The 14,693-nt window shown below is 38.8% G+C and overlaps 1 protein-coding gene across 1 annotated transcript in view; it reads left to right on the forward strand.

Moving 5' to 3' along the window:
* Positions 1–14,693, forward strand: part of Ghr (growth hormone receptor) — a 258,960-nt gene that overhangs the window by 229,873 nt on the left and 14,394 nt on the right. Inside the window, exons 4-6 of the mRNA XM_078017960.1 lie at positions 2,663–2,792; positions 8,536–8,708; positions 12,431–12,609. Of these exons, the coding sequence (XP_077874086.1) occupies positions 2,663–2,792; positions 8,536–8,708; positions 12,431–12,609 (482 nt within the window). The remainder of the gene's footprint in view (positions 1–2,662; positions 2,793–8,535; positions 8,709–12,430; positions 12,610–14,693) is intronic.

Consider the following 14,693-nt stretch of genomic DNA (forward strand, 5'->3'; position numbering starts at 1 on the left):
ATGCTATTGCAACTGAAGGTGGTGGCAGCAATAACTTGAGATTATAGGTAACTTGAGATAATAGTTAAGGTGCCCCAAGACACAAGCAATGTCTTACAGAGATGTGGCTGAAAGGGTAGTCCTCACACTCTCTTTGGGATACCTGCTCTGAGATGCAGCTGCTTCTAGGCCCTGTCTGCTGTCAAAAAGGTAGTGGCTACTGCTGTCCCATAGGAACAAACAGTTTTGCTTTCTCATAGGGGAAGGCTAAGGAGATGACTGCAGTGTTCCAAGATGGAAGTGAGTTAAGCTTAGGCTCCCAGGTGGGGTGAGGGTGGCGAACTCATACCTACCCTGGACCTGGGTTTGGTACAAGTCGGTATGGACGGATATGGCCTGGTCTGACCTGCAGCAGTAGTCTGCTGATCAGAAGGGGTGGTCCTGTGCCAGAGGCTGGGCTCTGGAGGGTATCTGCTGATGGAAGGAAGAACCCGGTCCTACTGTCACAAATCTCTCAATTTCTAACTTAGTGCATTTCCTTTCCTTATTTTCTTTGCAAATGAACAACCAGAATATGAAATGTTCTTTTAAAACCCACAGGCATTAAAATTATGTTTTAAGTACATTTTGATAATTATTAATTTTCTAGAAGGACCCAAAGTAGCGTGTTCGCTACTTCAGCTAATAGAAACAAGGAAAATTTCCAAGACTTTCCTATATGATAGGTGCTTACCTCACAAAACACACCCCTTTCTCACTGCTGTATACTTCTGTAATGGATCATACAGGTGTCTACATTTCCTTGCTTTGAGAGGGGTTAGAGAACGCTGGAGAACTAGTGAACACAGAGAGAGAACTAACAGTCTTCCCTTCAGACCACAGCAGATCTCATCCATACCCCAATACTCTTCTAAGTTTTCCAGTTCATACAGGAAACTGAATATTTTTATAATATTATTTATGACCATGGAATTTTATTCCAAAAAAAAAAAAAATTCTTGTGGCCCCAACATTGCTCCCAGGAGTGAGTACATGTCTGCAACTTGGGATTTCCCAAACATCCCCTTGCTATTCAGAGCAAGAGGCATACTTAAACAAAGTCACATTTACTAAGTCTGAGCTTCTTCACTATATCAGCATGGGTATTAAAGGAAGAGTGGTGAAGTCTCCATTTTCCAGCCCTATTAATCCCTTTTTGTCCTGTTTGTGTTTTGTTGTTGTTTGTTTGTTTGTTTTTCTGCATAGAATGTTCACCTCTGCAGGCACCTAAAATGTAAACTCCATGAGGACCAAGACTATTAGTTTTGTTCACTGCTTTATCTCTAGAACCAGACCTGTCACAAATTTGATGTCTGCTAGGTATTAGTTGAAAGAATGGCTGAACTATGGATTTATTTAGAAAGTTTATCATTTCCCATTTCTCCTGACTTTGATGCCAAAGGGAAAAAGTGGCATATTTGGGGTCAGAACACCAGGTATGTGTCTGGTATTTCAAATCAAGATTTGTTTATTTGTTTACATATTATTTATTTTTATTGTCTTTTTTATTATATTTTAGCCTCAGGACTGAGAGCCTCCCTAATGCCCAAAAATGAACATTTTAGACCACAGAGCAAATATATTGAGCTTATAATAAAATTGAATACTAATCATGTAAGGAGTGAAAAAAGAAGAAGAAAAGAAAAAGAAATTCAATCATCTCTAAAATTGCCATGGGATCAGAGCACTGAGGATTGATATGCAAAAGTGGGTCTGCTTCAGGCTGCCCACTCCACATCTATAGTTGAAGCTTTCAAAATAGGTGCAGAGGGGTTTGGGCTACTACTATATCCTAACACATAGGAGGGAGTCTCTACTTACCAAATTAGAACTGCCACATTATTATTAGAGTTGGCATCTCTTTAATGGGTTACTGGCTGAATCTTTTGGAAGAATGAAACTATATAAATGACTTTTTAATCCAAAATCTGTACAAAGAAAAGTATCATTGCAGTGGATACTGTGATTGCTACTCTGTATCCCCTGGGTCCACTTAATGTCAGCCCCAACCATCTGTGGTGGACAGTGGTTACCATGCATGTTGGTGGGCCATTCAAGTGTCTGTTTAGGCAAGGATCCTCATCCCATATATAGGGACACCCTAGGAACACATGGGAGTTAACATCTCCAGGGAAACCCTCAACCAGTGGGTGCTGTGGGGTGGTAGACAAATGTCTGCCTTCCCATCATTATGCAGGACAATGGTCAGGTACATTTCTAGAGGCCTTGCTGGGTTGGACCCAAATGGCCACTGCAATGATGAGGTCAGTCACTGATACACCTTTTATTAGCTCTTCCTTCTGTTTCTGCTTTCTCTGCTCTCTTACTGTAGGTGCCTTCCAAATGAACCATCTGTACCCAAATCCTTATCTCTACCTCTGGTTTCTCACACAGGTCTCCAGGAATAATACCTGAAATGAAAGAAAAACTATTTGTTCCTAGAATCTAGGGCTGACATTGGCAAACAATGTGTTCTGAGATGATGACCCAGGAAAATAGATTTTCTGGAAGATGCTGGTATCACCTCCTAGATGCAGAATAGGCTGGCTTTATCCCAGCAGTTTTTTCTTTTTAAGTATGTGTGTCATTGGGATCACACATGATTCTCCTGATTTCATGCCTGCCTTTTCTTTTTATTCTACAGATTCTTCTGGGAAGCCTAAATTCACCAAGTGCCGTTCACCTGAACTAGAGACATTTTCATGCTACTGGACAGATGGGGGTCATCATGGCTTAAAGACCCCAGGATCCATACAGCTGTTCTATATTAGAAGGTGCAGCCTCCATGCCATTCTGATCTTTCTCTCTATAGATTTGCCAGTTAGAGTGTGTACTGCGTCACATGCAGTGTAGGAATGGCAGTCATTTATTTTGATGACCAAGATATATTTGTTCATTCATTTATTTAAAAAATATTAATTAAGCCCTTACTATGTGCTAGGGATTATTTTAGGTACTGGAGGTATAACAGTGATTACAAAAAGATTAAATTCTTATTCTCCTGGAGATTCTTATCAGTATGGGAAAACAGACAATAAAAAATTAAATAAAATAACAGCTTATAACACAAGTTATCAAGAAGAGTAAGGCCAGAAAGAGGATGAAGGGTGTCAGCATGTGAGTGTGTGCATAGGGTCCTTGAGTGACATTTGAAACAGGGAGGTCATAGGATACCTCTCTAATATGGTGTGTGAGAGCAGAGACAATAAAATGAGACAGACCGTGTGAATATCAAGGGAAAGGGCTGCCTAGGAAGACTAAATTGCAAGTGCAAAGGTCCTGGGGGCAGTGTTGCCCTGATTGAGGAAAGCCAAAGGCCAGCACAGATGCCAGAAGACTAAAGATGGGGTGAGTGATAAGGGAAGGGCACAGGACTTGCTAAGCTTGGTAGGCTAGGGCAGGGCTTTCACTCTTACTGTATTGTTCCAGAAAGCCACAGGTGTGTTTTGCAAAGTGTATGTTTTCATAGACTCAGCTTGTTTTCTATGTAGAGAATGGACTCTGTTCCTCTTAAATAGTTCTTTTTCTCTTGCATTTTAACCAATGGTCCTATAAAATGACAGGGAAAGAGGGAAACAAAGATCTTGAAATACTGTCACCACCACCCAAGTAGTTTATTTCTAACTCCTCACTTGGAATAACTTCCTTTTCTATTTACTCTTACATTACTTCCTTTTTAAAAAAATTGACACATGGTAACTGTACATTTTTACAGCGCACAGTGTGACATTTTGATACATGCATACAATATGCAGCAATCAGATCAGGGTAATTGGCAAATTCATCACTTCAGAAATACACCATCTCTTTGTGCCGAGACCATTCTAAACCCTCTTCTAGCTATTTTTAAATAGCCAATTAATTGTTGTCAATCATAGTCACCCTACTGTGCTATATAGAACAATACCGTACCCTTTCTACCTTTCTAAATTTTAGGCTTACACACTGCATTATCTCCTCTTTACCACTCAGATCCCTTAGGGAAGGCCTAAGCCAAGATGCCAGGTTAGTGGGGACCCTTCAGATTAAGCTCTTGTTCATCAGTCCAAAGATGTTGCTGTTTACAGAGGACCTGGAAAGGAAGATGCAGTAAGCAGCTGGAGACATGACCTCAGGGCCAAAGACCCTGAATTCCAGCCTGCCCTCCACACTGGCTACCAGTAATGCTCAGCAAAGGATCTAGTCTGTGCACTGCTCAGCCTCCTCACTTGTAGAGTGGAGATGACAGACTTGCCTCCTGAGGATTTTATTATATAACGTGTGAAAAAACACATTGCTTCCCACATAATAAGTACCCAGTAAATGGTAGCCACTTTTCTTATGGTGGTATAACAATAATTTAAGATAATGATGTAGAATCCCAACACTTCTGGGCTATAAAAAATGATTTTGGTTCTTTACCGTTTGTGATTATTGGTATGTAAGACCATTTTTAATGCAGAGCTGTGTTTAACATGCAAATAACAAATACTCCAAATTAGCAACCAAACCTGCCTTACCAACTTTCTATGTGTGAAAGGTCTCTCAGAAGCACCAGAAGGGCACACGAAGATGAGATACACCAGAAGGGCACCAGATACACATACTTATTTGCCTTAAGGATGATACTGCAAGAGAGATATAAGCCAATGAACAAAACTGAAGTAGATAAATATATTCAGACAGGAAGATAAAGTGTTTGGCAACATTTTTCAATATACATGAGTTGATTATGCTATTTATAAAGTCAGACAGAGAGACAGTAGGTTTAATCATCATGTTTTACTATAGCAACTCAGAGAGCCAGCTTCATCAAAACAGAATGTTTTTCATGCAGCCACCATTAATCAAACTAGACAGAAACAGCAGAATAACCTCTGAACGTGGACCCACTTCATGAAAATATTTTTTCACCTCCTTAAAATTCACCTAATTTGGACATGAGAAGAAAGATAAATCCACAGGTATGAAGCCTTCACAAATACATATCTGTTTTTTACCATCATCAATTAAGGCCACATAACTCTGTCCACAGGGACGTGAAGAGTCACATCCCAGTCTCTCAGCATCCCCAGCCCAAACCCAGGCTTTGCACTAACAAGGATTCTGTGACCAGGTAAAAGGAAAATCTGAGATATATTCAGAAAGATCTCTTAGCTTTTTACCCTAGAAGAACTTGGAGTTTCAGGAGAAAACAAAATCATATTCTTTTAAAAATATTTTATTAGTTGTTGGTGGATCTTTATTTTTATGAAACTCTGAGAATCGAACCCAGTGCCTCACACATGCCAGGCAAGCACTCTACCACTGAGCCATAACCCCAGCCCAACAGCATCATATCCTTAAACTGTGTGAGTACAAACTCAAGATTACATAAATGCCAACCCCAAAGTTGCAAAATCAGTATTTGAGGCTTTCTCTACAAAAATATAACTATTTTGAGTATCTTAGTCAAACTAGCATAAGACCACAAGTCCCACTTATTTGAGAAGCACAGAATCAAGGGATTAGGAAACTGGGACTACATGTCATTGATTAGGGCAGAAATGTTTCAGACCCTCATTACCCATTTGCACAAAGAGGACAATGCAAGTGAGCTTCTGGCTCTTGTCATTATTTCTTAGAGTTTAGTTCCCAGGTAACTCCTGAAATTATAGAAATATGCTTCCATCACTGATACACAAATAAATCTGTGACATGATTTTATCCAACACGGGAGTCTGTGAAGGCAGAAGGGAGCCAGGAAGGAAGTGGCACATAGGCCTTCAGTTCACTGGCCTGGCCTTGGTCTCCAAAGCATAATGAACCCTAACACATCAGGCTGTCAACAGGACAGGGGAAGGAACAGGCCCACAGGCACTCATGTGCTTTGCTCACGGGCTGCTCCTTGCCAGGTGAGCTGACAGACCAGACAGCATCTGCATGGTGGGGCAGCTAATCATGAACAGTTTCTGCCACCCTGTGGTGGACATGGTGCCAGGTCCAGCCTCTGAGTTTAAAGGGGACTTAGTGTGAATGTTGTTGGCCTGGAAAGGCTGGTGGAGCTCCTCTGCTCTCAGCTTCTCACATGGAAATGCTCTGTTCTCAGTGGAGGTGAACATGTGAACACTTGGTCCTTAAGAGTGTACCCCCCCACACACACACCTACACACCCTCCACAATAGCCTGCTGCAAAAATTATCCTGGCCCTTTAAAAGTAATTTCATTTTCCATGCAAGATTGAGAAGGAAATTAGAAGAAGAAAGGGAATTGTTATTTTTACCCCCCTAAGGCTTAAATTTTAAGTTCTTTCCCCACCAAAAAAAAAAAAAAAAAAAAAAAAAAAGCATGAGCTGTATGTAATGAAAACAGTTGCCTTTACAACATAACACGTTTTATCTTTACAGTTTCTTCTCTAATTGGTTACCTTTAGATGGAAAATGTTTCTTCTGCTCTTTATTCCCATTTTTACTGATAATCTCCTTCTATGGTTTTTGCTGTTTTCACAAGATAGTTTAGAAACAAACCAAAGAAATTAACTTTCAGGTCTAAGAGAAGGAGAGAATAACTTCTACAAATTGGCTCTGGTCATTCTACATCTGATCTGTGTGTAGACATTCAATCCAGTGAAGTCAGGTGACTGAGGATCTGTTTCATGAGTCCATTTGATTTTTTGTGTCTAGATTTAATATTTTAGGAAATGAATTTATTCAATTTTGGTCAATGAAGAAGGAGATTGGGCATTGTGGTTTGAAATACCTATTCCTGATCCATCATGCAATGAGTGATTTTCCAGAGAACCTACTAGATTTGGGATGACCCAAACAGGGTTTTTCACATAGTCTTTCTGGGCATCAGGTGCTAACATTGCCAAAGCAGAAATACTGTGCCAAGCTTTTTATTCCAAATCCAGACCTGCATCTTTGGAACATCTTAATATTTTGAGTTTTCTGACTTATCCTCTCAACTATGCTGAATGTATTTGATATCTCCTCTCTTTTCATACGAAAGCCTCATTCCCTGGACAATCGAGAATTGTTTAATGTACTCAAACTCAGTTTGAAAGTTGAGATCAAGTCAGCAAACTATAATTCAACAACTCACCTATTTCTCTAATATTTTGAACTTTTTCTATTATTCTAAATATACACAAACTTTATCCTTTCCTTTGCTTTTACCCACTTTTTCCTTGAGGGATAAATCTCCCTCTCATCCAAGGAAATACAACTTTTAAGAATCTCAACCACAATTTAAGCAACAGTTCACTGTCTCAGACTCTGAAGTCTCTACTGTTTTAATCCCAAGTTTCATTCTGACAGCCGATGAGCAGTTGTCTCAAGGACTCTGACACTATAGAAGCTTCCGTCTAGTGCCAAAGGAAACCTGTGTCTTCTCTCAGCTTCTTATCCTGTCTTCCCAGACCCTACCTTACCCATGGTGCTGTCGTTGCCCACTGCTGCCCAGCACCATCCTATAGTGGGGTGGTCCCAAATCTCCAGTCTGGCCTGCCAGTCACAGGCACCTCTGCCCACAGAAAGCCATCCCTACCTTCTTCCTCAACAAAGGATTGCATGGCTTCATGACCCCTTTCCTTATAAATCCTCTTCTCAACTGATATAAGTAGTAACTGATAAAGGGATAATGAATTACCCCACCCACGTAAGCAATTCTAACATAATAAAAATCTTTCCTGCCATTCCACTTCCTCTCGCTCCCCTCGTCTCACCAGTAACACCTTTGACCATTCTATTCTCTCCTTTTCCTGTTGCCATCTACTAAACTTTTACCCATCTTTCAGCGATGGAAAAAATATCACCTTCCATGAACAATTAGAGTAATCATTTCCTTTTCTGAAGTCTTAAGGACTCAAATGAAAAATACCTATCAGCACTTATCCACACACCTTTGTAATAGTTTCTTTTTTTCTCCTGAGACAGGAGTAATTCTTTAGAAATCCATGAATCTCCCATAGTGTCCAGCATAGTGTTTCATATGTAACCAATTCTCATTGAATATCAATGAAATGAATGCTAAAAAGTATTTAGATGGTAATTGCTGAGGCATCTTCTAGCCTGAAGGTAGGGACCAAGTCTTATTTATTGTTGCATCACACAGTATGGATATAACATATCACTCACTATGAAGCGCGCCATCAGCATGTCAGCTCAGCTTCTCCATCAAGTCCAAAGATTTACAGTTTTCTGGGAATGCATACAGTTTGAGATTGACTCTCTGAACTGATTTAATAAAGGGACGTTTTTAGAACCTCCCTAAGCCAGACCTTCTGTAGAACAGAAATAATGAAGTATCTACCATAGGAATCTCTTAATAGGAGCTGGCACTACAGGCAGCAGAACCAAATGGCCTCCTAACAGTCTTCGTAAACTGATACTATTGTCCACAGATGTGATACTTCTGGAAATGGTGTTGCTGAAATACAAAGTATTTGTGTCATAAAATATTTGTGTGCCCAGTTTATTGAATGTGTCAAGCCCCTTATCCTGATCTAAGCTGGAAATGATTTTGGAAAAGCTTCATCCTTTTTACCCTCCATTTCAGGAGCACTCAAGAATGGACCCAAGAATGGAAGGAATGTCCCGATTATGTCTCTGCTGGAGAAAACAGCTGTCACTTTAACTCGTCATATACCTCCATTTGGATACCCTACTGTATCAAGCTAACTGACAACGGTGGTACGGTGGATCAGAAGTGCTTCTCAGTTGAGGAAATAGGTAAATCACAGGTTTGTGTTTCACTTGACATAGATTTAGACCAAATAAGTGGGAAGTCCACAGTTTCCAATTAGAGTCAAGTAGAAAGACATTAAAGCCTTGTTCCTTAGGAACATGGAGTCTATTTCACAGGAGAAGGGATCGATTGATAAATAAGAGACGAGGGGAAGGGCAAGTTAAGTCAATTCTGGCATAAAGAAGCCTGCCAGTAAATCTCTTAAAGAAAAGAACAGGAGTCTTTCTTTCAGGAATTTTTATTTTGTTATATTTTATTTTTATTTTGTTAATATTTATTTACTCATATATGGTACTGAGGATTGAACCCAGGGGCTCTCTACCAGTGAGCTTCATTCCTAGCCTGTTTTTTTTTTGTTGTTGTTGTTGTTTTGTTTGCTTGTTTTTAATTTTGAAACAGAATCTCACTAAATTGCCAAGGATGGCCTCAATCTTGCCTCCTGAGTCCCTGGGATTACCTTGTGCCCTCTTACACCTGAATGATTTCAGAAGTCTTTAAATCTGGGTAGCATTTTTGTATGCCGCTCTGAGAGGCAAATTCAATGTACTCTTAAATCCTGTCATAATTTAATATTATTATTATTATGTTCAAACTTATGGAAACATGTTGACCTTTGACCTCTATCATTGCTATAATAAAGCCTAGATATTTCTTTATACAAAGAGTAATAATTCTGGAATTTTATATTTACAAAACAATCACAAATCAATTTAAAGACATGTTTATAAGATCTCAATACAAACATTTAGGATAATCAGCTCAATGGACTAAGGGAAAGATCCAAACAAATGATCTCTTGCCCATCTTGTGGACATTAGGAGAAACAAAACAAATCAAACAACCACAATTGGAATCTCCATGTTTATACTAGAGGAGGACAAACAGCAAAGTGGAAAGAAGCAAAGAAAGACTGTGTTGCTGACCTAGTACCTCAAAACCTACCCACAAAATCTTGTTTGTTACTTACAAGAATTCCTGGTCACTTCTCCAAGATATGTTGCTCTAATATGTGGTTTCCTAGGCATCAGCAAACTGTAAGAGACTGGAGAAATGTGTTCAGATGCGCACACTTAATATTTAATAGATGCAATGGTAATATTTCGTAACCTGACTTTGAGAAGTTTGAGAAAATCATGAACAAGCAGAAAAGATAACCCAGTGGCATAGTCTGGAGAAACTATTTAGTATATGTCCTAACATCAAGTTATTGAGTTGAAGGCAAATTGGGTAGTAAGAGAGGGTAGTTGTAAGAATACTGGGTTAGCTAAGACCACATTCCACTCCTGACCCTGCCAAATCACTTACCTGCCGATGCTCACTTCCAGTGAGTGCCTGCTGGGTCGCCACTGAGGTGGGTGTTGTGCCCATACTTGAGTGAGGGAGCCAAGTATGTTCACAAATAATTACAGCACAGTGTGGCAGGTGTTGGATTTCAGGTGTGTGGAATGCAGAACAACCAAGATGATGGCCAAAAGCATGAATGATTAGGCCTGAGGGATGAGAAAGGGTAGCACACTTTAAGAGATAAATGGTCACATTTATCTCTTAAAGTGTGCATGAGAGTTGCCGCATATCACAATGACTGGGTCTTTGAACAACAAGTAAATTCTAAAAATGGCAAAGAGCACAGAATATTCAAGGAATCAGGAACAGTTGGGCAGGCCTATTAGTCAGCTAAGTGGTCTTGTGTTCCTTACAAAGAAATTTGGGTTTTATCTTACTCCAAGAGGTATGTTTGCAGAACTTAAGCAGGAAAATGATCTTAGGATATTAATAATTAATACAAAAGACTCACAATGTATCAGCCATAATAATTGTAGGAGATAAGTATTGTTATAATTCCCGTTTTACAGATGATACAGCTGAGGCTCAGAGGAGCAAAGTGACTAGTTTAAGGTCAAATAGCTCATAGGTAGATCTGGCATTTGAAACTGGAGAGCAAAGTTCCAGAGTCCATGCGCTTAATCTTGAGGTTATCTAGTATAACCTAAAATGTTTATTAAAATCTTAGAGGAAATAACCTTTCTTTGTGTGGATGGTAGATCAGAGTAGGATAGACTAGAAGTGGAGACGTTAGACTATGACATCAAGGCAAAAGACAATGGCAAAGTTACAGTAGTACAAAAGTAACAGAGAGGAGCTGAGAGTGCTGGAGAAAGCAAAGAACCCCCAGAAACCTTAGTGCATCGTGAGAGAGACGTCAATCAAACAAGCTGCAGTCGCTTCGATGTTATACATATGCATTCTACTATTCCACAGGACTGGTCCTTAGATTTAAAAGATATTTATATATCTCAGAGGAGTTCTCAAGTATAGTGAATAGGTGTGTGTATAGAGGTAAGGGGGAGTTTATTACTATACTTGGGAGAGTGATACTGAGCCTTTTCCAAAAGGACACTGTCCCATATTCTCTATTTACAGTAGAAATGGAAATTTCTAAGATGCATCATGAGTAATAAGTTTTAGAAAATGTTCAGCAAAAACATTTTTATATGTTGGTCATGGAAAGGATTAAGCTTTGGTTATAGGGATTCCTCAACCAATCTGGAAAGGTGAGGCCATTATATGGCCATATATAGTTTGAACATCTTCAGATTTTATTTGCAAAATAGTCATGTGTATCTGACTACTGTTTAAAAATAGGAAAAGATTTTCTCCATTAAAAAAAAAAAGTGCTGTCTGTTCCACCATGGTCAACAAGATGCTCTTATGCTGTAAATTCTGTTTCTAGTCTGAATCAGTACAAGAACTTCCCATTTTGGGCCCCAGATTTGTAACCCATAAGAGCTCTTTATAGCCCATAACCTGTAGCCCATAACATCTACATATGTTAGAATGTAAATTTTACTCAGTATCTGCAACAGATTTCAAAAGTCTCAATAATCTTAGCAATGATCTACTTGGGATTATTTAGAATATAAATTTAGATATAGCTCCTAGCTTTGGAATCTATCATTTTCTTCATCAACCTTTGGGAAACTGTGGTCTTTGTGGTCCTAAAAATAAGAATGCAACAGATTTATCTAAGAATGTAGAGTTGATCCTTATAAAGGGAGCACAGTACTATTTCAGATTGTTCACATGTCAGTTAAGCAAAAAGCAGAAAACTCTGGGTCACCAATAGTCCAAGAGAGCAGTGTAATGTCTTTCTTGTATCTAAAGAAAGTGCATGGCTGGGAAGACAGCAGAACTCAGGAGTGTCTGCAAAATTTTCCAAAGGATTGCATTGGTAGCAATCAAGAGATAAGCACAAAGGTCTTATCCTCTGGTCATTCAGAGTTTGGAAGAAAAAAGGATTCCTCTACCCCAGTACCAATACAGCCCATGTTTAAATACTGAGGTCTTTCTGATTCTCTGTTCCTTCAGGTTTGAGTTAAAATAAATTTCCTTGCCAAAATCCTATTCATGCTCTCAGAGCTAAAAGAAATAAAATGTGACAGATCTTCAATAAAATCTTACAGATCAGATTTTAGACTTAAAATGAACTTTTGGAGGATCTTCTTAAAAATCAAATAAAAATTTTAAAAAGTATATTATCCTTAAATAAAAAAATGGTACTCTCTCAAAAGATGGGAGTTATAATAATAGAAATATTAGAAGAATTAAAATTATAAAATGTATGAAGTAATTGGTCTCTTCAGAGGAAAATCCTCCATTAATATCAAGTTGTATCTCCTGAGTACTAATTCTCTATTGAATTGCACAGTGCAACCTGATCCACCCATTGGCCTCAACTGGACTTTATTGAACATCAGTTTAACTGGGATTCATGCTGATATCCAAGTAAGATGGGAACCACCACCCAATGCAGATGTTCAGAAGGGATGGATAGTTCTGGAATATGAACTTCAATACAAAGAAGTAAATGAAACTCAGTGGAAGACGGTAAGATTTTACTCCCTCTTACACTTTGACTTTTCTTCTTGCTGTTATAACAATCCATCTCTCATTTACAATTAGACTTCCTTTTGACCTACTCCATATACCCATGCTATGTGCCCCATAATTCCTTACTGGAGAAAAATTGATCTGTTCTATAAAATATCATCATGGAATTTCCCTAGTTGCCTTGTTGTTCAGTGTAATAGTGCAGCAAAATAGCAAACTCTAACCACTCAGCTGTCTTTGGAGATGTGACTAACCATGAGAAAGATTATGATCAAGGTCAACAGAGGGCTATGGCCAAATACTTACCATGATTCAAATTGCTGCTACACACAAGACCCCATTTAAATCAGTTAAGTGTCTCCAGAAGAGAAGCAGAGGAAGGAATCTGTTCCTTAGAGGTGTCAGAAAGGTGTTTTATTCCATATCTCAGAGGAGAATCAAGCTAAGAGGTTCTTACATGGGCTAGTGGAGAGCAGGTTAGCCTTGAAGCCCTTACTTCCTTTGCCAAGTCTATGAGAACCCACCTGGCACACAACAAAAAGAAAAATAGGACTATCATGCTGCTCCCAATATAACAAATTCTAAATCAGTCTAACCACAGGTTCGGCCAAGTCAAGCAGTTTCTGGCCAGACTTCAGGTTGTACCCAGCAGCCTGGCAGAGCTCATCCTGTGCATTCAGTGAACCATGGAAAAAGGAGCCTTTACTTTATCAGTAAAGGAAGTTAGTTTTGAGCAGCTTATAAAGTTGAAACCGTTACAAAACTGGGCTTTGAGGTTCTGTTTTCTGAATCATTTTGATTTGGATATCTGATCTATAACTTGGTGCAAAAAAAAAAAAACCTGGTTGGATGCTAACTCAAACAAGACTTTCCAAATTCAAGTTATAATTATTTATTGAGCAACAAGGTATAAAAATAAATAATTTGCACACAGCACTGTGCTAGGTGCCTGGAGCAACAGTTCTTAAAATGTGAACTATGGACCTCTAAGGGCCCCCAGATGCACTCAGGGAGTCCACAGGTATTCTATTTTTACAATATACTAAGATATCCTCTACTTTTCACTATTTGACTCATGGTACAGAAACAATGGTGGGAAAACTACTGGCACCTGAGCAGGAGTCAAGGCCCAGTACCAGACTTTCCAAAAGTCACTCTGTTCCTCCCCACCATGAGCTCACCAGAAAGGGGAGGAAAAACAGTTTCACATAAGATTGTGCTTGAAATCCCAACATTTGAGTGTATAGCTTTTTAACACTCTATGTGGCACACGTAAAGGACACATGACACACTTCTGCTGCATTCCAAGGCACTAGTGAGGTGGAGTGCAAAAGCAGTCCAGCGACTTGAGTTGTCAGCTGAGAGAGCTACTTGTTTGCCTGGAACTCCAGTTTTACTTGAAGAACAACTGGTCGATGATTCCTCATATCTGCATTGTCAGTCATTTCTTAAGAAAAAAAAAAAAGAAGGAAAAAATTGTCACTTCAAGAAAAAAAAAAAAACTGAGCATTGGTACCAATGACAAAATCTGAACTTTCACGAGAAAATCAAAATTTGGGAAAACTTCTATCTGCAGCCATGAGCTTAGTAACTTTCCAATGTATGAAGATTTTCCCAGTAATATCCATGGTGATATTACCAATGTGATGTCTTCATGTTATATTGTAGAATGTGTGAAATTTTAAAAAAATTCGCATAACTCAGTGTTTTCCAAATGACTAATACTAGAGGGAATGGTGATTTTTGTTTAATAAAAATTGTATAGATCATCACGTACATTATGTTTTGAAATTTGTGTACATGGTATAATGACTCAATTGAGCTAATCAATATATGCATTATCTCATATCATTTCTTGAACTGAAAACACTTAAATTCTTCTCTCTTAGTAACTTTCAAAATGTAACACATAGCTTTTAAATAGATTCTCTCTATTGTACAATTAATCTCTTAAACATATTCCTCCTAACTGAAATTTTATATAATTTCACCAGTATCACACCAAGTCTCCAAACTCCATTCCTCCAGTCCCTGGTAACTGTCATTCTACTCCTTACTTATGAGTTCACCTTTCTTGATTC

Source organism: Ictidomys tridecemlineatus, chromosome 1 (assembly GCF_052094955.1).
Source record: "Ictidomys tridecemlineatus isolate mIctTri1 chromosome 1, mIctTri1.hap1, whole genome shotgun sequence".
Taxonomy (NCBI): domain Eukaryota; kingdom Metazoa; phylum Chordata; class Mammalia; order Rodentia; family Sciuridae; genus Ictidomys; species Ictidomys tridecemlineatus.